This window comes from Narcine bancroftii, chromosome 4 (assembly GCF_036971445.1).
Source record: "Narcine bancroftii isolate sNarBan1 chromosome 4, sNarBan1.hap1, whole genome shotgun sequence".
NCBI lineage: Eukaryota > Metazoa > Chordata > Chondrichthyes > Torpediniformes > Narcinidae > Narcine > Narcine bancroftii.
In genome coordinates this window covers 217562912-217585104 of record NC_091472.1, presented here as the reverse complement: position 1 = coordinate 217585104, position 22193 = coordinate 217562912, and the positions used below count along the sequence as shown (strand labels likewise).

General features: G+C 36.0%; 1 protein-coding gene across 3 annotated transcripts in view; it reads left to right on the top strand.

The window, feature by feature from the left end:
- LOC138761591 (sperm-associated antigen 16 protein) overlaps positions 1-22193 on the top strand; it is an 879716-nt gene that overhangs the window by 487867 nt on the left and 369656 nt on the right. For all 3 annotated transcript variants that reach the window (XM_069933944.1, XM_069933945.1, XM_069933943.1), the window contains exon 14: positions 10093-10158. In XM_069933944.1, coding sequence (XP_069790045.1) covers positions 10093-10158 — 66 coding nt within the window. The remainder of the gene's footprint in view (positions 1-10092; positions 10159-22193) is intronic.

Genomic DNA, 22193 nt, shown 5'->3' with positions numbered 1-22193 from the left:
AAATTACTGCCAGCTGAACAGATATTCCATTTAAAAGGATCATTGCAATAACGTACATTAAATTAATTTTTAAAAGAGATAATGTATGCAAAAGAAAGATAGATAATAAATAGTCACTATTACCATAGTTCAAGGTAAAAAAAAGTGACGTTACAACCAGGCAGACTACTGATTAGTGTAACAAGAGAAGATTCCGGAGTCTGGTCGCTGTTAGAAAGAAATGGTTAATTTACCTATAAGTGCTGGTCTTCGGGCTTCTGCACCTTTTGCGCAGAGGTAACACCACGGAGGGGGTGTGAACGTCAGAGCCTGTGATAAACCTGGCTCTGTTTGCTACCCTTAATGTCAAATCGAGTGTGTGCATCTTCATCTTGGCTTTCTTCTTACTCGTCTCCCAGTATCTGGCCAGGACCAGGCATGAAAGAGAAAGCATGTGGTTCCACTCAGCAATGAGGGACCAATAATACATGTTTGTTCCACATGCAGAGCATAATTCAGAAATTGAAGGCACGAGGGGCAACTAGAATGAGAGGCAAATTATTTATAATCACGCTGTGGTTGCAGTATTTCAAACTCACACCAAAGTATATATGAGGTATGATTGCTGTTTCTTGGAAGTTAATAATGAGATTTTGTTACATTGAATAATTTCTGAGCTAATATTACAATTGCTTGGGTCTGACATTCACAAACTTTGATTGTCAGTCATTGAATATTTTATGGTATAATAAATAGGTTGAGGGGATGTGACTTATGGCATTGGCGTCTACAGATACTCACTTCTTGTAGCTCCATTTTATCTGGACAGCTTCCTCGTCACCTGCACGTCCATCATACCTTTCTTTTATTAGATTTACCCTCTGGGGCCTAGGCATCCACTAAAATGAGACTTAACTTCCACATTGAGATCCAGTACCTGCTGATGAGACCACCTCCCATTTAAAATGCAGTTTTACTTTCCTTTTTACAAACCTCCCCAGTCTCACTTTTCTCTATCCACCTCCCCATCCCTTCCTTCCTCCAAGCCCCTTGAAACCCTAACTAATACTTTAACCCACTACGGAGACCTTCCTCTTCCCTCTACCGTGCTCTGACCTCACGTATGATCCTGGTTCAAATTCCAACCATCTTTGCTATCCTTTCTGACCTCACCCTCTCCAATGCTGAACAATCCATCCTCAGCAAAAACTTCTATGCTTACACTTCACAACTTCCATCCTCGACATGGTATTGAATGCTTCTGCCATTTCCTCCTCCAGGCACATTCCTTTGCTACTGAATCCCAACCTCCCACGACTGATCCTTTTACTCATCTCCAATAGTCCTCCTCTTCACCAGCATCTCTCTTCAGTAGGCTTCCTGCTCTTGACCTTTTAATCTCCAATTGTCAACCAGCATGCTAACTGATGGGTGTCTCCACCCCGCCCACCCACTCTAACCTAAGTTCTTCCAAGCACCCTGCTCTTCACTCATTGCACCATCAAACCCACAGACAAGGGAGGCATAGTTTTGTGGTCTGGCATACTGACCTCTATGATGCCAGCTCTCAGACCTGGACCATGAGGGGGAGGGAGGTGGACACATCAAAGGGGCAACCGGGTCAGTCGCTGCTGTGAGGGACACGGAAGTGGAGATGCCACATCAGGTCATCATCTCCCAGAACTCTGACACCTCTCATTTCCTCCAGATTCAGCGTGTAGCCAGGGGCATACACATGGGCCCCAGGTATCCCCGCCGTTTTGTGGGGTATGTCGGACAGTCATATTTGAGCCCCATTCCCCAACTTGTCCTCTGGTGCTTCAGATTATATTGGGGCTACCTTCAATTTCAACAAATTCACTGCCAACTTCCACCCAGCCCTTACAGTTACCTGGATTGTTCCTGACACTTCGTCTTATTTCGTTTTCACCAACTGATATCGACTATAAACTGATTGACTTTTCCTACCTGAATTCCACCACTTTCCATCCTGTCGTTTGTAAAGTCAATGACCCCTTCCCACAATTCCTCCATCACATCTGTTCCCAGGATCATGCCTTCCACTCCAGGTCATCCAAAATGTTCTCTTCCTTTGTGGGTGGCACAATTAGCGTAGCAGTTAGCGCAACGTCTTTACAGTACCAGCGATCAGGACTTGGGGTTCGAATCTGGCACTGTGTGTAAGGAGTTTGTATGATCTCCCCCTGCCTGCATGGGTTTTCTTGGGGGCTCCAGTTTCCTCCCACCATTCAAAATGTACTGGGGGTATAGGGTGTAATTGGGCAGCACGGACTGGTGGTCTAAAAAATGGTCAGTTACCATATTGTTACCATATTGTATGCCTAAATTTGTTTTAAAAATAAATATTTAACATTTAACAATAGTGGATTCCCCCATACTGTCATTGACAAAGGCCACACCTGTATCTCCTCTATTTCTCGTACTTCTACCCTTACCTCACCTCCTCCCAGGCAGAACAAGGACAGGGACCCTCTTCTTCATTTTCCACCCACCAGCCTCTGTATCTGACATTATCTCCAACACTTCTTGCAACTTCAGCATAATCCCACAAGCCACATTTTCCCCTTCCCAGCCGTATCCACTTCTCACAGGAATAAGTCTCTCTGAGACTCCCTTGTCCGATCTTCCCTCCCCAAACACCCTTCCACTCACTGCACTTCTCACTGTAACCACCAAAGTCCAGAACTTGTCCCTACATCTCCCCCAGCACCCCACCCAACTTTACCTTCATCCAGGGCCACAAACAGACCTTCGGGATGAGGCAGATCATTCAACCTAATCGACTGCTTTCAACTACTCAGTGTGGCTTCCTGTACATCAGTGAGACCAACACAGATTGGATGACTGTTTCACTGAACACCGACACTCTGCCTGTGGATCTAAATTTGAGCCTCCTGCAGCCAACCACTTCAACTCCCCAACCATTCCTACAGTGATATGTTTGTCCTTAGCCTCATCCATTTTCAGAGGAATGCAAAATATAAACTTAAGGAACTACATATCATAATCTTTCTTTTTTTTAAACTTTATTTATTCGTTCAAAAAACAAATAATTTATGACATATACAGCAATTAAGTATGAACATGAATGGTTTATTATATATATTAAAAAAAAGAGAAAAAGAAGAAAAGAACCCCCCCTAAGGAGAGCCATAAAAAAGAAAACAGAAAGAATATTAAAAAAAGTGAAATATACATATTAAAATCTAATCAATATAAATTGAAATGTAAATATTCTGAGTATAACAGCCACTTATTAATAAAAAAATTATAATTATCATGTGAAACATACGTAATTTTTTCCATTATTAAACAATATTTCACCTCATTATGCCATCTATTAATATCAATCATATTTGTATCTTTCCACATACTAGCAATACATTTTTTCACTATGGATAAAGCTAAATATACAAAAGCAAGCTGAAACTTATCTAATCCCAAACCTTTCAGAGGTCTCAAACTACCCAATAAAAGTACTGTTGGATCTAAAACTATTTTAATCTTATACAGGTATTCTAAAAACTATTGAATTTTCTTCCAAAAAGATTGTATATGTATACATAACCAAACAGCATGAAAAATAGTTCCAACCATATCACCACATCTAAAACACAAATCTGATTCATTAAAACCATATTTTTTTAATTTTTCAGGTGTCAAAAATAATTGATGTAAAAAATTGTAATTAATCATTGCATAACGTGCATTTATCAATTTAGTTACACTATCATAACAGATATCTAACGAACCATCTTCAGAAAAAATAAAACCAATATCCGCTTTCCATTTAATTTTAGATCTATCCCAACCTTTTTATCCATATCATCCTGTAATATTTGATACATAAATGAAATATAACCCTTCTCTGGTACCTTCATAAGAAAAGTCTCAAATTTAGTCATTTTAGGTAAAATTATATCTCTACCAAACATACATTTTACCAAAGGTCGAATTTGATAATAAAGAAATAAAGAATTCTTATCAATACCAAAATCTTCCCTCATCTGATTAAAAGATAAAAACTTACCCTCTTTAAAACAATCTCCCAAATTTTTCACACGCTTAAATCTCCAATACATACTTTGATTATGTATTGAAAAAGAATTAATTTGATTATTATACAACGGAGTCAAAGCCAATAATTTACCCCTAGAGCCTATCATTTTATTTTTCTTTATCCATAACTTCATTAAATGTTTTAGTATAGGCACATTATATTGTTGTAACCAATTTATATTCCACCTAAACAAAAATTGATCTATTTCAAATTCAGAAATACTTGCCATCTCAATTTTAGCCCAACTAGGAGGCCGTACCAAATCCATGAATGAACTAATAAATTTAAGTTGGGCTGCCTCATAATAATTTTGAAAATGTGGTAAACATAGTCCCCCTAACTCATATTTCCAAGTTAATTTATTTAAAGCTACTCTCGAAAATTTACCCCTCCATAAAAACTCCAGGATCTCAAATCTCGAAAAAAAAATTATCAAGTAAATATGGAATATGGAATAGATTGAAACGGAAAGATATTAATCTTAATTGTGTTTATCCTTCCAATTAAATTAATAGGTAAATCTTTCCATTTAATCAAATCAATTTTAAATTTTTTTATTAACGGAACATAATTTAATTTATATAAAGATTGATAATTAACATACAAAATTATACCCAAATATTTAATTCGATCAGTTCACTTCAAATTAATAATATTCTTATAAACTGAATAATCTCCTTCACTTACCGGTAATACTTCAATTTTTTCCCAATTAACTTTATATCCAGAAAGACATCCATATTGTATTAAACATTCCTTCAAATGCAAAAGTGACTGAGCTGGGTTTATTAAATACACCAATATATCATCAGCAAATAAATTAATTTTATACTCCTCATCTAAAACTTTCATACCTTGTATCTGTGTATTTTATCTTATCAACTGTGCTAAAGGTTCAATCACTAACGCAAACAAAGCTGGTGATAAAGGACAAACTTGACAAGTTGATCGAGTTAACTTAAAAGATTCCAAAATCAAACCATTCATCAATACTCTAGCTACCAGTTTACTATATAGAGCCATAATCCAACCAATAAAAAAAGGACCAAACTTAAATTTCTCCAAAACTTTAAACAAAAAATTCCATTCAACTCTATCAAATGCTTTTTCTGCATCTAAGGATATCACCATCATATGATCTAAAGATTGTCAAAATCTATTAATCAAACTAATCACATGCAACATGTTATCTGAAGCATATCTATTCTTTATAAAACCTGTTTAATCAATATGAATCAACTTTGGTAAAAATTTAGCCAATCTATTCGCTAATATTTTAGCTATTATTTCATAATCTACATTTAACAATGAAATTGGTCTATATGAAGATACTTTCAAAGGAACTCTATATTTTGTTAGGAATTACTGTAATTAAAGCACTAGAACAAGACTCAGGTAATACATAATGTTCTTCAACTTGATGTAATACATCCCAAACACTAGATAAATCATCATAAATTTTTTTTATAACATTCAAGCGAAAATCCATCATCACCAGGCAATTTACCATTCGGCATTTCCAGCATAGCCATTTTAATTTACAAATCAGTAAAAGGTTCTTCTAACTCCTGTATATCTCCATCCTCTAATATTGGTAAATTCAACTGTGATAAAAAAAAGATCAATCAATCCAGTTTCCTGTTTTCCTTCAGATGTATATAACTTTTTATAAATTCATCATTAATATCACGAGGTTTATAAGTAATGAGAATTCCATTTAACAGCATTAATATTCCTTGATATCTGTTCTTTCTTTAATTGCCATGCCAATACCTTATGTGCTTTCTCTCCCCATTCGTAATACCGCTGTTTAGTCCTATTAATCACACATTCAAATTGATAAGATTGCAAAGTATTATATTTCAATTTCAGCCTAGATAATTGCATTTTGATCTTCTGTAGCATCTTTCTGAAATTCCTTTTCTAACTAATCGATCTGTTTCTCTAATTCAAGACTCTGATTTAATTGATTCTTTTTTTATTTTAGAAGTATAACTAATTATTTGTCCTTTCAAATAGGCTTTCATAGCATCCCATAATACAAACTTGCTTTTAACAGAATTAGAATTTTCTTTTAAAATAAAATTAATTTGTTTTTTTTTTCAAAAAAACCAATAAATTCCATATTTTTAACAACATTGTATTAAATCTCCAACAATAGGCTATTTGAATTTTCTCAGAAATTTCATATGTAAAATATAACAGAGAATGATCTGAAATCACCCTAATTTTATATTCCACTTGTTGTATTTTCCCTTGTAAATGTGCCGATACTAAAAAGAAGTCAATCCTTGAAAACAATTCATGTCTAGATTAATAAAAGGAAAAATCTTTCTCTGTTGGATTAAGACATCTCCAAATATCTACTAAATTAAGATTTTTCATCAATGCTTGGACCTGAATTGCCATCTTGGATTTTTTAACTTTCTTTGGAGATTTGTCTAATAAAGGTTCCAAAACACAATTAAAATCACCACCAACTAAAATATTATCATTAGCCTGACCCAAACATAAAAATGCATCTGAAATAAATATTTCATCATCTGCATTTGGGGCATAAATATTAAGTAAAGTCCAAAATTCACTCAAAATCTTACAATGCAATTTAAGAATACATTCTGCCTTTTCCTCCATTGATTGTAATTCAAAAGATAATTTTTATGTATCAAAATTGCTACACCTTTAGATCTAGAATTAAATGAAGAAGAATATACATGCCCAATCCAGTCCCTTTTTAATTTCATGCTTTCCTTCACATTCAAATGTGTTTCTTGTAAAAAGGCAATATCATTTTTCATTTTCTTAATATACACCAAGACTTGCTTACGTTTAATAGGACTATTTAATCCTCGAACATTAAAAGTAGCAAACCTCAACTTTGACATATCTACTATTATTACTAAATACCAATAATATCTTTATATAAAAACTCAAATCAACGCCCTCCAATAGAAAAAAAATCACAAATTAAAAATAAAAAAATAATAATAAAAAAGAAAATCCCCCCCCCAAAAAAACTACCAAAAGGTAGTAATCACCTAAACAAAAGTTTGGTGTGGGTCACCCACCAGTGGCTGATGACTAGTAAAGAACTTAGTGCAAATCTCTCCCTCCCCAGACAAACAGTCAATAACATCAAAACATCATAATAACAAAAGAAAAAATAGAATAAGAAAATTCTTCTTTTCATCCAGAAGATTTCAAACTCGAAGATCCCATTTCAGAAGGAGGTAGACTCTTTCCATTCCCGTTTTTCCCATTTCTTCCATTTCCAGAGCAACCAGATTTTTCTTTAGGAGATAATGGTGGACTACGTCTTTGTCCTCTTATATCTGGCAATGAATCAGCAAAAACCATTGCTTCACGATCAGTTTCAAAAAACCGAAATTGATAATCTCCATAAAACACCTTCAGCACTGCAGGGTATGAAAAGTAGACTTATAACCTTTACGCCACAAAACTTCTTTAACTGGATTGAATCGACGTCGACGTTGAATGACCTCTTGACTCAAATCAGGATAAAAAAGACTCTGCTATTCTGAATCAATAATGGGGTTTGTCATTGTCTCGCATTTTGTACTGCAAGTCGAAATATTGCTTCTCTATCCAAATAACTCAAACATCGAATTATTACCGGTCTCGGTGGTTGACCAGCTGAGGGTGTTCTTCTTAATGCTCTATGGGCTCTTTCCAGTACCAATCCCCCAGAGAAAAATTCTTGCCCTAATATTTGTGGAATCCAGTCTTGAAAGAAACGAAGAGGATCTTGTCCTTCGATACCTTCTGGCAAACCAACAATTTTCACATTATTCCTTCTGCTTTGATTCTCCATGTAATCTATTTTTCTTTCTAGCTCCTTCTCACGTTCTCCTAATTCTATGATTGATTTTTCCACCTTCAACGCTTTTTCTGTTAGAAGTCACTTGTTGTTTAGAGTCCAAAAAAGCAGTCTGAATTTTTAAAAATTCTTCATAAGATGCATCCACACGTGTCTTAATCATATTTAATTCTGAACTTATACCAGCATTCATTTGAGCCATTTCATTCATTTGAGATGTCAACAAAGGTTTTATAACAGCTTGAATAGCTTCATTTAATTGTATACACTGTGATTCAGTAAAGCTCAGCTCTGCTCTCTCTGACATAGTGGCAGAACAAGGTAACTGCAGCTCCTGCTGCAACTCAACAGAAGGCATTTTTAAAAATTTACTGCGGGTCTGGACTCCCAGTCACGGCACTCCGACTTCCTCAGGGAGTTGCCGCTGGTCTCCCCCCTTATCTCATTGTTTTTTCATCAATTCACGAAGAAAAACAATTTCTTCAGATTGAAATGCTACCTGATGCATTTCCAACAATGGAGTCATCTTCTTGTGTGCTCCCTCCATTGAAATTGAAAGGCTTTCCAAATCGGAGTCCACTTCAAACAGGCACCTTCTTCTGGAGAACGGATAATTCCAGTGCCATCCTTCATTTGGTGAGTAATAGGTTTCTTTTCAGCCCCCACAGGCAATCTTTGGGGTTTAGACAATGAAGAGATTGAGCCTGGGGCTGCATCAAGTCGTCTAGGCCCCAAATCTTCAGCACTTCAAAAATGTAACTTCTTATGAACTTGAGGTTTAGTCTTTTTACCATCAGTGGCCATAATAATTCCTTAATACTTTAAACTAAAATTTAAAAAGTTTAAACTTGAAAACAAAGGTTAAAAAACAGGTATTTCAAAGTCTGGCCAGAGAGGTTGAGATTGCATGTCTAGAGTCTACGCCTTCTTGCCACGCCCCTATATATCATAATCTTTCTGAACGGCCTTAAATGTAACAGCATGAACATTGATTTGTCTAATTTTAGGTAACCCCTAGCCCCATCTGGTTCCACTGTTCCCATCTGGGGTGGCACGTTTCCACTGGGACGTCAGTAGGGCACCATGGCTGGCATAGCGGTCATCACAATACCTGAACAGCACCAGGGATTGGGACAAGGGTTCAAATCCTGTGTAGTCTGTAAGGAGTTTGTGCCTTCTTCCCTTGTCTGCGTGAGTTTTCCCCAGGGGCTCTGGTTTCCTCCCACCATTCGAAATGTTCCAGGACAGATTCTTGGGCCAAAGTGGCCTGTTTCCATGCTGTGTGTCTAAATTTAAATTTAAAATCTCTTCTTTACCTATTCGGATACTTAATTTTCCTCACCCCCATTCCTTATGAGTTTCCCTGTCTCTCCACTGTATGTCCACCTTTTTAGCTCTATCAAGTCTGGGCTCTTCTCCTAGCTTCTTTCCCCCTTTATATGTGTAATTTTACGTATTCCACCTTAGTCTTGTTACAGTGTTCACACCCAAAACATTGACTGATCATTTCTATTCATGGAAACTGTATGAACAATCTGCTGAATTCCTCCAGCAATTCTTTGTCTGTTTAAGTAATCCTGGCTGTAGGTACTGCTATCAACTAGCTATATACACAGTTTTTGCTATCTCTCTGAACAAGGCACGCTCAGTTCTCTGCTCCCCCTCCACCATCAGACTCCTCAACCACAAACTCAATCAGGGACTCATTTAAGGGCTCTTACTTTGCACATTATTTATTACTGATATTTTATTTTCTGTATTACATAGTCAGTTTGTTTACATTTCTTTATTTACATTTCTCTCTTTTGTGCATATAAACACACACACACCTACCCACACACGCACCTTTTATCAAGTACAGTTTTTTGCACTACCAATGGATAGAAATTCCACCTGGCCCACAGAAAAAAAAACCTCAGGGTTGTATGTGATGTCATATATATACTATGGCAATAAATCTGAACTTTGACTGTACACGTGAGCAAACAGGATGAAGGTGCTGGTCGTATTTGCATCAAAAACACCAGGTATGGATTAATCACACATCACCATCCCAGCACCTGTTCTGGGTTCCAAAATTAGCCCTTTTGTGTATGGTTATATATTGAGTTCCCAAACTCACACCCAACTTTTATTTAAACCAACTCTTAAAGAGTTAAGTAATTATTTAATTCAACATTTTCTTTTTCCTCAGGGACTTTGTGCTCAAACTTTCTTTGGTCATCAACATTCCTGCAATGATGCCAACTTTAACCTGAAGGTAAGGTTTCCTGTACCTACTTATTTATAGAGAAACTGAAAGAATATAAAATAGCCAGCATGGATTTCACAACGGAACATAACTGCTGACCATGTTAATGGGTCATTTGAAGATGTAACGTAAAGCATTGGCAAATGTACTATGGTGGATTCGACATATTTTAATTTTCAAACGGTTTTTGATAAGATTTTGCATTGTGTAGACATGATTAAGGTGAAAATGTGAGTCAGATAGCAGAATGGTTGCACAATAGTAGAGTCATTAAGAGTGGCTAAAGACAGAAGGTGGCATTCCACTGAAAGAAGTGGGGGATGAGTGCACCTTTCTTTATCATATAAAACAATTTAAAGCTAGAACATATATTCAATACTAGTATGGATTGTAACAACTTGCAAGAGGTTTCATAAAATTCTAGAATGGATGAGTGATTGATCTGCAAGAGAGATAAATGTGAGATGTATTATTTTGAGAAGGAAAAAGAATGAATACTCAGGGTGAAATAAGAATCTAATTGTGATAGAGCCCCAAAGGGATTTAGCTATGGGACATGTTCTTTCTGTAACCGAATGAAGAAATATATCAACAGTATTGAACCTTAAGTTGAGCCACGCATGGGATGTTGTGCACATCTCTGCTTTCAAAATTACAAAAAATGTGGGATGGGGTTACAGTCATGAGAATTCAGAAAAATGAAACATGATCACATTGGAAATATTTAGAATTCTGAGAATGATAGATAAAGAGCAGATGGCTGGTGTCGGTTAGTATAACTGTTTGCACAAGGCTATACAGCGCAACGACCCAGGTTCAAATCTGGTGCTGTCTGTAAGATGATTGTATGTTCTCCCTGTGTTTGTGTGGTTTTTCTCTGGATGCACTGGTTTCCTCCCACCCCTTCAAAGACATTTAGATGTTGTAAGTTTATTGATGGGGTTGAGGAGCAGAAGACCCGTTACTGTGCTGTACATCTAAATTTAAAATTACATTTAAACATTACACCACAGTACAGGCCCTTCAGCTCACCATATTGTGCCGAACTATGGAAACCTACTCCACAACCATCTAGTCCTTCCCTACGTCACACCCATAGCCCTACATCCATGTACCTATCTGAATCTTTCAAATGTCCCTATTGTGCTAGCCTCCACCACCACCCCTGGTAATGCATTCCAGGGACCCATCACTCTCTGAGTATGAAACTTATCTCTGCTATCTTCCCTAAACTTTCCTCCACTCACCTTAAACAGATGTTCTCTGTTATTTGCTGTTTTCAGCCCAGGAAAAAGGTGCAGGCTATCCACCCTATAAACCTACTCAGCAATCTAACCCTTCCCTCCCTCATACCCATAACCCTCTATTTTTATTTCATCCATGTGCCCATCTAAGAGTTTTTGAATGTCCCTATTGTACCAGCCTTCACCACCACCCCCAGCAATGTGTTCCAGGCACCCACTACAGTCTGGATAAAAAAAAACTTCTGACATTTCCACTAAACCTTACTTCATTCACCTTAAACAGAGGATATCTGGTATTTGCTATTTTATATGGAAGAATTTGGAAGTTTAACATTGGATATAAAGTCCAGAATCAAGGGAAAATTATTTACAAAAGAAAATTTCTTTATCCAGAGGACTTTTCTACACCAAAGGGTTGTAAATGCTCAGTCATATAATATTGTCAAGATTGAAATTGGTCGGGGGTGGGGGGGGGGGGTTGCCATGTGATGACGTGGGGCTAGACTTGAATTCTCTACTCTTTCCAAAAAAGTATTAAAAAAAGAGTTAAGAAGCTTGAACCAACTGCAAGGAAATAGAAGAAGCTATCAGAAGGCCTTCAGAACAATAAACAATGGCTCCTAAGAAAGATAAACTGACTGTTACTTTCAAGAACTTGAACAAGAAAAAGAAACTGATAAAGAGAGGCCTACCTTGAAGAGGGATCCTGGAGCTCTCTGGAAGGCAAGTGCCCATGGTGACAGACCTGGAGCTAGGGAGACCTTTGCATCACTGTACAAGGTCTCCCCCGACAATGGCCGACTGTCATGGGTGAAGAAGTGACACTATGTGTGCGCGAGGAGTTGCACATGCACAGAGCACAAAAAAAAGGAGGCAATTTTAAAAAAAAAGCTCTGGAAGCTTCCAGCTCCAGTGATCAAGATGAAGAGCTGGAAGAAGAAGAAATGTACGTTGAACACAGAGTTTTGGTCAAAAAAATGGAGAAAGTAAAGGAGTCTTGTTTATCTACAACTGAAATGAAGTAGTATATGGATCCTTTCCAACAAACTTTGCTACAGTTAACAATGGAAGTTAAAAAATGTAATGAGGGTATAATTGAAAATAAGGTTCTACGAAGAAGGTGGAGAGAATGCTGTCCCAAATGGAACAAAAATTTGAAGTGATGGATGCAGAAATTAAAGGTAATGAATTTGAAATTCAGTATATTAAAGAGCAAATGAAGAATGTTCAAGCTGAGGCAGCTTCAACTAAAGAACAATTAACTAAAAAAATTGATATGTTAGAAAATTTTAGTAGAAGAAATAATGTAAAAATTGTTAGACTTAAGGAAGGCAACGAAGGGCAAGATATGAAGAGACTTTTACAACGTTGGATTCTGCAAACTTTGGGGGTAACTAAATTTCAAGGAGATATTGAAATTGAAAGAGCTGATCAAGCATTACAACCTAAGCCACAGCCAGATCAGAAGCTACATTCGATTCTGGTTGTTGGGCACTACCAGTTGCCTCAATAATTACGGAGCTAAAGATTGAGGGAAACAATAGGCTTTATTACACACGAGACTACTGTCCCAGGTCCAAGCGAGGGAAATGAGGGGAGGAGGAGGAGACTCGTCCTTTATGGCTTGGGTCAGAGGGGAGGAGTCCAGGGAGGAGTCTAGGAGAGGATGTCATCAGGAAGGCGACATACAACCATATCATTACAGGGGGTAACTAAATTTCAAGGAGATATTGAGATTGAAAGAGCTCATTGAGCTCTACAGCCTAAGCCACAGCCAGATCAGAAGCCACATTCAATTATAGTTAAGTTGCTTCGTTATGGAGTGAGGGAAAAGATCTTAGAGCTGGTTGCGAAGTAAGCGAAGGAGAGGCAATCACCATTGATTTATAATGATAATAAAATTGTCTTTTACTCTGATATATGTTTTGAGTTGCTATGGAGAAAAGGTTAGACTTTTGTTTTAAGGTACCCATCAGTGTTAAACAGTTTTGATCCTGAGGGTAAAAATAGATTTTTTACGGAACCCAATGAAGCAAAAGTGTTTGCAGATTCGTTGCCTGAGAAAATGAGATGAAAATTGGGAGATATTTGAAGAGAGAGGGAAAGTGGAAAGACTGCACTTGGGGATGTATAATGAAATTAAGTTTTAGGAGGATAGAGAATATTAGAGAGGACAGTTTTTACCCACTAGATCTGTGTAGAAAAATGAATTGATCATTGTAAGTTTGAGTAGATTTGTAGAATTTGTACCAAATGTAGATGATGACAAATTTATGCAAAATGTCTTAATGAATTTATCAAATGCCAAGGGAAAAGTTATATTGGGAGGGGATTTTAATTTTGCTTTAGACCCTAAATTAGATAGATCGAGAGATAGAATGATGAAAAATAAGGTAGCAGAAATGGTAACAGATATGATGAAAGATATGGATTTAGTGGATATATGGAAGGATTATTCTTTTTATTCTTTTCGACTTAAAACATATTTGTGGATAGATAGGTTTTTAATTTCTGCACAACTTCAATATAGAGTACAAAGAGTGGAATATCAAGCGCGGATTTTATCAGATCATTCACCTTTAATTTTGTCTATTTCATTGGAAGAAGAACAAAAGGTAGGTTATAGATGGAGGTTGAATACTATTTTGTTGAAGAAAAGGAAATTTTGTGATTATATGAGGCAACAGATAACATTTTTTTGAGATACTAATAAGGATTTAGTTGTGACTAAGTTTGTATTATGAGATTCAATGAAGGCATATTTGAGAGGTCAAATAATAAGTTATACTTCAAAAATAATAAATATATGAAAGAAGAAGCTCAATTAGATAAAGAAATAATGAAAATGGAGAAGGAAATTCAAGTACATAAAGATGAGGAGAAGAGAAAATCATTTGAGTTGAAGAAATTAAGACATAATGCTGTGCAGATTTATAGAGTGGAGAACACGACAAAAATATTACGAGTTGGGAGAAAGGGCCCATAGTGTTTTAGCATGGCAATTAAAAATGGATCAGAGTTCTAGAAGAATAATTGCTACAAAGAAATTATCAAGACAGATAACATAAAATGCAGGAAATAAATGATAATTTTAAAAACTTTTATGCTAAACCTTATCATTCAGAGTCTGAGGGATGACAATAAAATAAGAGATTATTTGAGACAAATTAAATTACCAGTGTTAAAGGAGGATGAAAAGATAAGATTGTCTGAGACTTTTTCAGAAATTTATGAGACTCTAATGCCTCTACAGAATAATAAGGTGGTTTCCCACCAGAATTTTACAAAGAGTTTAAGGAGCTATTAGTACCTGTATTGATGGAGGTATTAGGTCAAATGAAAATGATTTATGATCTACCTGAAACAGTATAAATAACTGTAATTCCAAAAAAATGGAAATATTGTTTACAGCCTTCTTTATATAGACCTATATCATTATTGAATACAGAATATAAAATAGTATTGAAATTGTTAGCTGGTAGGCTAGTTGAATTTTTACCAAAATTAATAAATTTAGATCAAATTGGTTTTATTAAAAATAGAAAAGGAGGACATAATATAGTTACATTTTTATGTTTGGTAAATATAGCACAAAATAGGAAGATTCCCATGGTAGCAGTAGAATTAGATGCAGAGAAAGCATTTGATCAATTAGAATGGGATTTTTAAATTTGAGACACTTAATACTTTTGGGATTCCAAATACTTTTATAAACTGGATAAAGGCATTATATGATCAACCAAAGCAAAAGTGATTACGAATAAACAAATCTCACAACCCTTTTTGCTTGAAAGGACTTCTAGTCAAGATTGTTTATAGCCTTCTTTATATAGACCTATATCATTATTGAATACAGAGTAAAAAATTGTATTGAAATTGTTAGCTGGTAGGCTAGTCAAGGTTGTGCATTATCATCCTTTTTGTTTGCATTTGCAATTGAACTATTGGTAGAAGTAATTAGAACTGACAATGAAATTAAAGGATTTGAAGTTGGTAATAAAGAACATAAAATTAGATAATTTGCTGATGATGTTGTATATAACGAGACCAGAAATATCTTTAAATAAGTTGAATGAGAGATTAAAAGTGTATGGGTTAGTATCGGGTTATAAAGTGAAGGTTGATAAAAGTGAAAAAATGCCTATTGATTACTCTCAATGTAAAAGATTGAAAAAATTTAAATGGCAAAATGAAGCAATTAAATACTAGGGAATTAAAATTATTAGAAATATAAGTTTCTTTTAACTAAATTATTTCCCATTGTTAAAAAAATTGGAAAAGGTGGAAAGATTTCCCAATAAAGTTAATAGGATGAGTGAATTGTATTAAAATGAATATTTTTTCCAAGAATACAATATTTGTTTCAATCATTGCCCATTAAGTACCAGAATTTTTATTTCAAAACTTGAATAAAATAATATGTGAATTTCTTTGGAAAGGTAAGATGTCAAGAATTGGTTTAGAAAAATTAAGGTAGAAATTTGATCAGGGTAGACTAAGATTACCAAATGTTAAGAATTATTTTAAAGCAGCTCAATTGAGGTTTTTGTCCTCCTGAAAGTAGGCTGAAAAACCAACTTGGATTCAAATAGAAATGATTAAAATTTGTGAAACTATTCTAGAGTTAATTTTGTATAAATGGAAAAGTGAGTCATTTAAAGGAATGAAAAATTTTTCTGTATTGAAACATATTTTAAACATATGGAATAGAATTCATATTGAGAGAGGAATTAAAAATGATCAATTACCAAAAATGTTGTTAAAACAAAATCAACTTCTTCCTTTTACTTTGAATAATTCTTTATTTGATAATTGGTAGAGTGAAGGTTTACAGAGAATAAAAGATTGTTTCTTAGGATTTTTTTCCTTAACTTTTGATCAATTAAAAAAATAAATGCAATATACATATTAATACAATTTTTGCATATTATCAATTAAAAGTGTATTTCAAAAAAAGACTGGGAGCAGATTTGAGACTCCCTGAACAAAGTCAATTTGAAGATATAATAACAGATACATTTGTTGTTAAGAAATTTATTACTAATATGTATATAAAATTACAAGAGACTGTAAAGAAAAAAGATTTATATAAATCAAAAATCCGATGGGAGAAAGATTTAAATATACAAATTCAGGAGGAGATTTGGTCAAAATTAGGTTATGTACATGTTTCGAGTACAGTAAATGTTAGATAACAAATAGTTCAATATAATTTTCTTCAACAATTGTATTATACTCCACATAAGTGAAATGGACTTAATCCTAATTATTCAAATAAGTGTTTTCGATGTGCAAAAGAAATAGAGACTTTTTTTTGCATTCAGTGTGGTCTTGTGAAAAAGTGGAAATGTTTTGGAATGAACTGAGTTTATTATTTGGGCAAATTATGAAGATAAAGATACCAAAGGATCCAAGAATATTTTTACTTGGAGATATTTATGAAAAGGATTTAAAATTGGAATTGGACCAATGGCAAGAATTTTTTTTAAGTCTTGCAAAAAAATGTATAGCGATATCATGGAAAGATGACAGAGAAGAGAAGTGTTATTAAGTAAATGGTATAATGTGATGTGAAATTGTATACCTTGGGAAAAATTACATATGGTTTAATGAATCGAGTTGAAAATTTTTATAGTATTTGGAAGCCATATATGGATTTTGGGGATAATTTTACATCCATCTCTTCTATCTTATCCACTCCTCTTAATTAGTAATTTTTTATAACAATTAATGATTGTATATGCTAATATTATTGTGTATTCTTTCTTTTTCTTACTTTTGGGTGGGGGGGATGGGGAAAATATTTTTTTTAAATTATATCATTGTCTATGGATATTTGAATAATATTTTCTTCATCCTTTTTTCCTGTGATGATGCAAACAATTAAATAAGATGTTAAAAAAAAATTGAAACTGGTAGACATATAAAGGTCAAGCAGGAAATTGGATGAGGTTTAAGATTTACAGTGTTAGAGCTGGCCTGAAGGTCGCCACATTATTTTCTAAGTATTTCTTGGGGTTCTTTTGATAAATGTTTGTTTTAATGAGAGGAGAAGAACTGTGGGTTATAAATATAAAAATACTAAGGAACCTGAATTCAGGTAGCTTCCCTGGTGGGAGAAATTGAGTTGAGATTTTAGGTCTGTAGGCTTCAGCAGAATGGTCGTAAATCTGACAATCAGCGATAAGCTTAATAAAGAATTCAGAAGAACATTTCTTTACCAAGACAGGACCAAGAAAGGGAACCTCAAAATAACATGGAGGCATTGCGACAAATTGCAAAGATGAAAAAATAAATGCAAGAAAAAATGTTTATGCCGAAAGGAGTGTGAGGATGCTTGTGTGGGACACGAACACACACACACACACACACACACACACACACACACACACACACACACACACACACACACACACACACACACACACACACACACACACACACACACACACACACACACACACACACACACACACACACACACACACACACACCATTTAAGCCGAATCCCTGATTCTGTGCTGTAGAATTTGTACAAATCTGTGGATGTCTGTCATGCATGTGGTGGTTTGGCCCACTCTCACAGCGTAAAATAATAAAAATTCTGATAGATGTCTTGGCATCAAAAGTGGGAATTATTTTTTTCTTGGTACCTGAAGTATTGTTTACTACAATAACCATTTAGCATGCACAACTGGTTGCCACAGTGAATAATTTGCTTCTCATATTTAGAGTAAGATTACTTCACTTACTCTGTTGTTCACAATCATAGCATAAGGTCTTAAAAATAATGCTTTACAGAGTGATTGGTTTGTGAATCCTACTGCCCCTCAGGAACATATGCCTGAGCATCTTGTGATGTTTGAGATCTAGTGTTTTTTGCTGCTTCACATAATAGATTTAGGCATTTGGTTTCTATAGTATTCTATTTAATTATTAAGGGTTCTCACAAAACTAAAGGTGTTCCTTCAGCTTAATTTAAACATACTGTACTTTAAAACTGTCTCAACAATTAAAATTCTGTATCTTAGCCAACAACAATCCATTGGTATTTAAAATAAAGCTATGACATTATCACACATATATACTGTGTGCTGTGGGAACCATATTAGATTGGTATTAAACAATGAATGAAGCCTCATGTCTCCATGTGTAGTGTATTTCTAAACCTCAATTATATGACACTTTAAGTGTTATGCCAGAAAGACAAAGATTTTATTTCAGAAAACAGAAAACGGGCGAATTGGTAAGTGGATTTTTGGCTGAATTACGTAAACTGTCATGACACTGTGAGTTTGGTGCATTCTTAAACGAAGCATTAAGAAACTGACTAGTAGTGGATGTTACAGACCGCAGTGCCAGACAGCCATTAGGTAACACTTAATTCAGCATATGATTCAGCCTTAGGTTTTGAGATGGCTGATAATAACTTGGACATCAGCCAAGGCAAACCACTAGTGCTGGGCAAATTTTCCCACCAAGAATGCTTTCGCTGTGTAAAAAGCAACCACAGTCCTGATAATTGTTATTTCAGAAGTTCTGGATGTCATCTATGTGAAAAAGAAGGGCACATCAGAGTCAAGTGTCCAAGAAACAAAGATAAAAAGGATAAAAAGAAAAGACCGAAATACAACAAGCGTCCCACCAAAGTAGAACAGTGGAGGAGAAGGATGAAAGGCCCAGCACTGAAACAACTCAGAGGAAGACAAGACAGTGGAAGTCATATGTTCGCAGGTTAAAGGATTTTTAAAAATCGGAATTCTCTGTCAAGGTGAAAATCAACAAAGATCCTTTTCAAATGGAATTGGACATAGAGGCAGCAGTTTCATTCATGACTGTTACCCCACCTCACAATTAAAGAGGCTGACACAGTGTTAAAAATGGTCACAGGGAAGAAAGTCAAGGTGTTTGGAAAATGCAATGTAAATTCCAAAATGATTACCCCTCAACGTCATTGATTCCAAGGGACTAGAGCTGTTTGGAAGAAAATGGAAATTGGCTCCATAATGAACTTATGCCGGGAAGATGAGATCAAGCCAAAACTGGAGCCAGTTCTCAAGATGTACCAGATGGTTTTGGAAAAAGACCTGGGAAAAATCCAAGGAGTCCAGGCAAAAATACACCTGAAATAAAGACCTAAGTTCTTTAAGCCTAGACTAGTACCATTTGCAATAAAAGAAAAGATTGAATCGAAACTTAAACAGATTGGAAAATGAGGGAATACTGTGAAGAATCCAATAAAGTGATCAGGCAGCTCCCATTATGCCAGTGTGAAACGCCAATGAAGAAATCTGAATTTGTGGTAACTACAAAGTCACCATTACCCAGGCTATGCCTAAAGGCCCTGAATAGGGAAAAGAAATTCATGAAGCTGGATTTATCACAAGCATACTAACAAATAGAATTGGATGAAGACTCAAAGAAATATGTGGTAATCATAGAAACATAAACATAGAAACATAGAAGATAGGAGCAGGAGTAGGTCATTCGACCCTTCGAGCCTGCTCCACCATTCAACGAGATCATGGCTGATCTTAAAGTTCAGTACCCCGTCCCCGCCTTCTCTCCGTAACCTTTAATACCCTTATACTGAAGAAATATATCTAATTCCCTCTTAAATATATTTAATGAACCTGCCTCTACTGCCCTCTGTGGCCATGAATTCCACAGATTCACTACCCTCTGGGTAAAGAAATTCCTCCTCATCTCGGTCCTAAATGGTTTGCCTATTATCTTCAAACCATGGCCCCAGGTTCTGGATTTTCCCATCATTGCAAACATCCCATCTACATCCATTCTGTCCAGTCCTGCCAGAATTTTATGTCTCTATGAGATCCCCTCTCAATCTTCTAAACTCCAGCGAGTACAATCCCAATTTGCACAATCTTTCCTCATAAGTCATTCCTGCCATTCCAGGTATCAGCCTGGTGAATCGCCTCTGCACTCCCTCCATTGCAAGAACATCCTTCCTTAGATATTCACTTGGGGTTATTCACCTATACCATACAGAGTATCAGCAACCCTGGCAATATTTCAAGCAGCTGTGGACAAATTATTACATGGCATTAATATAAGATGTTATCTCCATGACATAACAATTATAGGTTGAGACAACTCTGAGCACCTATCCAACCTAGAAAAAGTCCTAACCTAACTGTAACAAGCACACGTCCATCTGGGCCAGGACAAGTGTGTATTTATGGAACCTTATGTAACCTATTTAGGCTTTACAATTATCAGTGAAGGAGTCGAAATGGACACCGCTGGTACAGAAGCTGTCCGCAGGAGTTGTTTTGGTTTTGGTTAACCATTATCAGAAGCACATTCTAAATATGTCAATGCTGTGCAGCCACTAAATGAATTGTTAAGATCAGAAATGGTACTGGAATGAAGAGACCAGTAACATGGTGGATCGCTTGAAAGAACTACTAATGTCAAGCGACAATGTTCTAGCCCACTATGACCCAGAAAATGAAAAGACCCTTGCGGTGAATGCTTTTACAGTAGGATTAGGAGAGGGGTTGTCACAGGTAACGGAAAAAGGGGAACAACCGATGGTTTATGCCTCCCACTCTTTGATGACTAGTGAACGTAATTATGCACAATTGGAAAAAGAAGGGCTTGCCATAATATTTAGTGTCAAATGATTCCACCAATATTTATATGGTAGAAAGTTTACCTTAGTAACAGAGAACAAACTAATGAGTTTGATTCTCGGCCCCAAAAAAGGGAATTCAAAGGTGGGCAATGCTGCTCCCCGCATAGGATTACGATTTGAAACAAACTACCAGGACAAAACAACCATGCTCATGTGCTATCTTTCTTACCTCTACCAGAAACGGAACAGAAAGATGAGATAATTAAATGGATACCAGAGGTCAAAGCTATTAATCAAGAACAACTTCACCGCTTACTAATTACGGCAAAGAAGTACGAAAAAAAGGCACACTATCAAAACTCCTAGATTTCACATTAAATGGGTGGCCCGAGGCCAAAGCTACCTCTGAAGAACTAAAATATTATTATGCATGATGCCAGAAGATATCAATTGAAGAAGGTTGCTTGTGGGGGACCAGAACAATTATTCCTACAAAATGGCAGACGGCCATGTCATCAGAGCTCCACAATAATCACCCAGGGATGGTTCAGATGAAGGCGTTGGCACGTATGCATTGGTCCTCAACAGACATTGATATTGAAGATGGTACGAAGATGTGGCATTTGTCAAGATCTGCAACCCAGAACACCTCAAGCCAAAGCAAACCCATGGAAATGGCCATCGCAACCATGGCATTGGATTCACATAGATTCCTCATTGTTGTTGATGGACACTCTAAATGACCAGCGGCATCACAACAGCAGGCCACACAACTGAAAGACTACAAAGTATATTTCCAGTACAAGGATTGCCTATTGAACTGGTCTCCGATAATGGTCCACAGTTTGTATTGGAGGCTTTTAAGGTATTCCTATGCAATAACATGTCAGCACTAATGGCAGAACATTTTGTACAGACATTCAAAAAAGCCATGAAAACCAAGAAACTCCTAAACATGTCATGGAGTCACAAATCACAGATTTCCTGTTAGAATATAGAAACACGCCGCGTTCTACAACCAAACGAACACTGGCTAAGTTGATGCTTGGACATAACTTAAGAACACGATTTTCCAGAGTACTCCCGAACAATCTACATCTCCAAGTAAATCTACCAGATCTCTAGAAGTGGGGAGTGAGTACTGGTACGTGACTACCGGAATAATAGGGAGCTGTGGGTGAGAGGGGTTATTCTAAAAATAC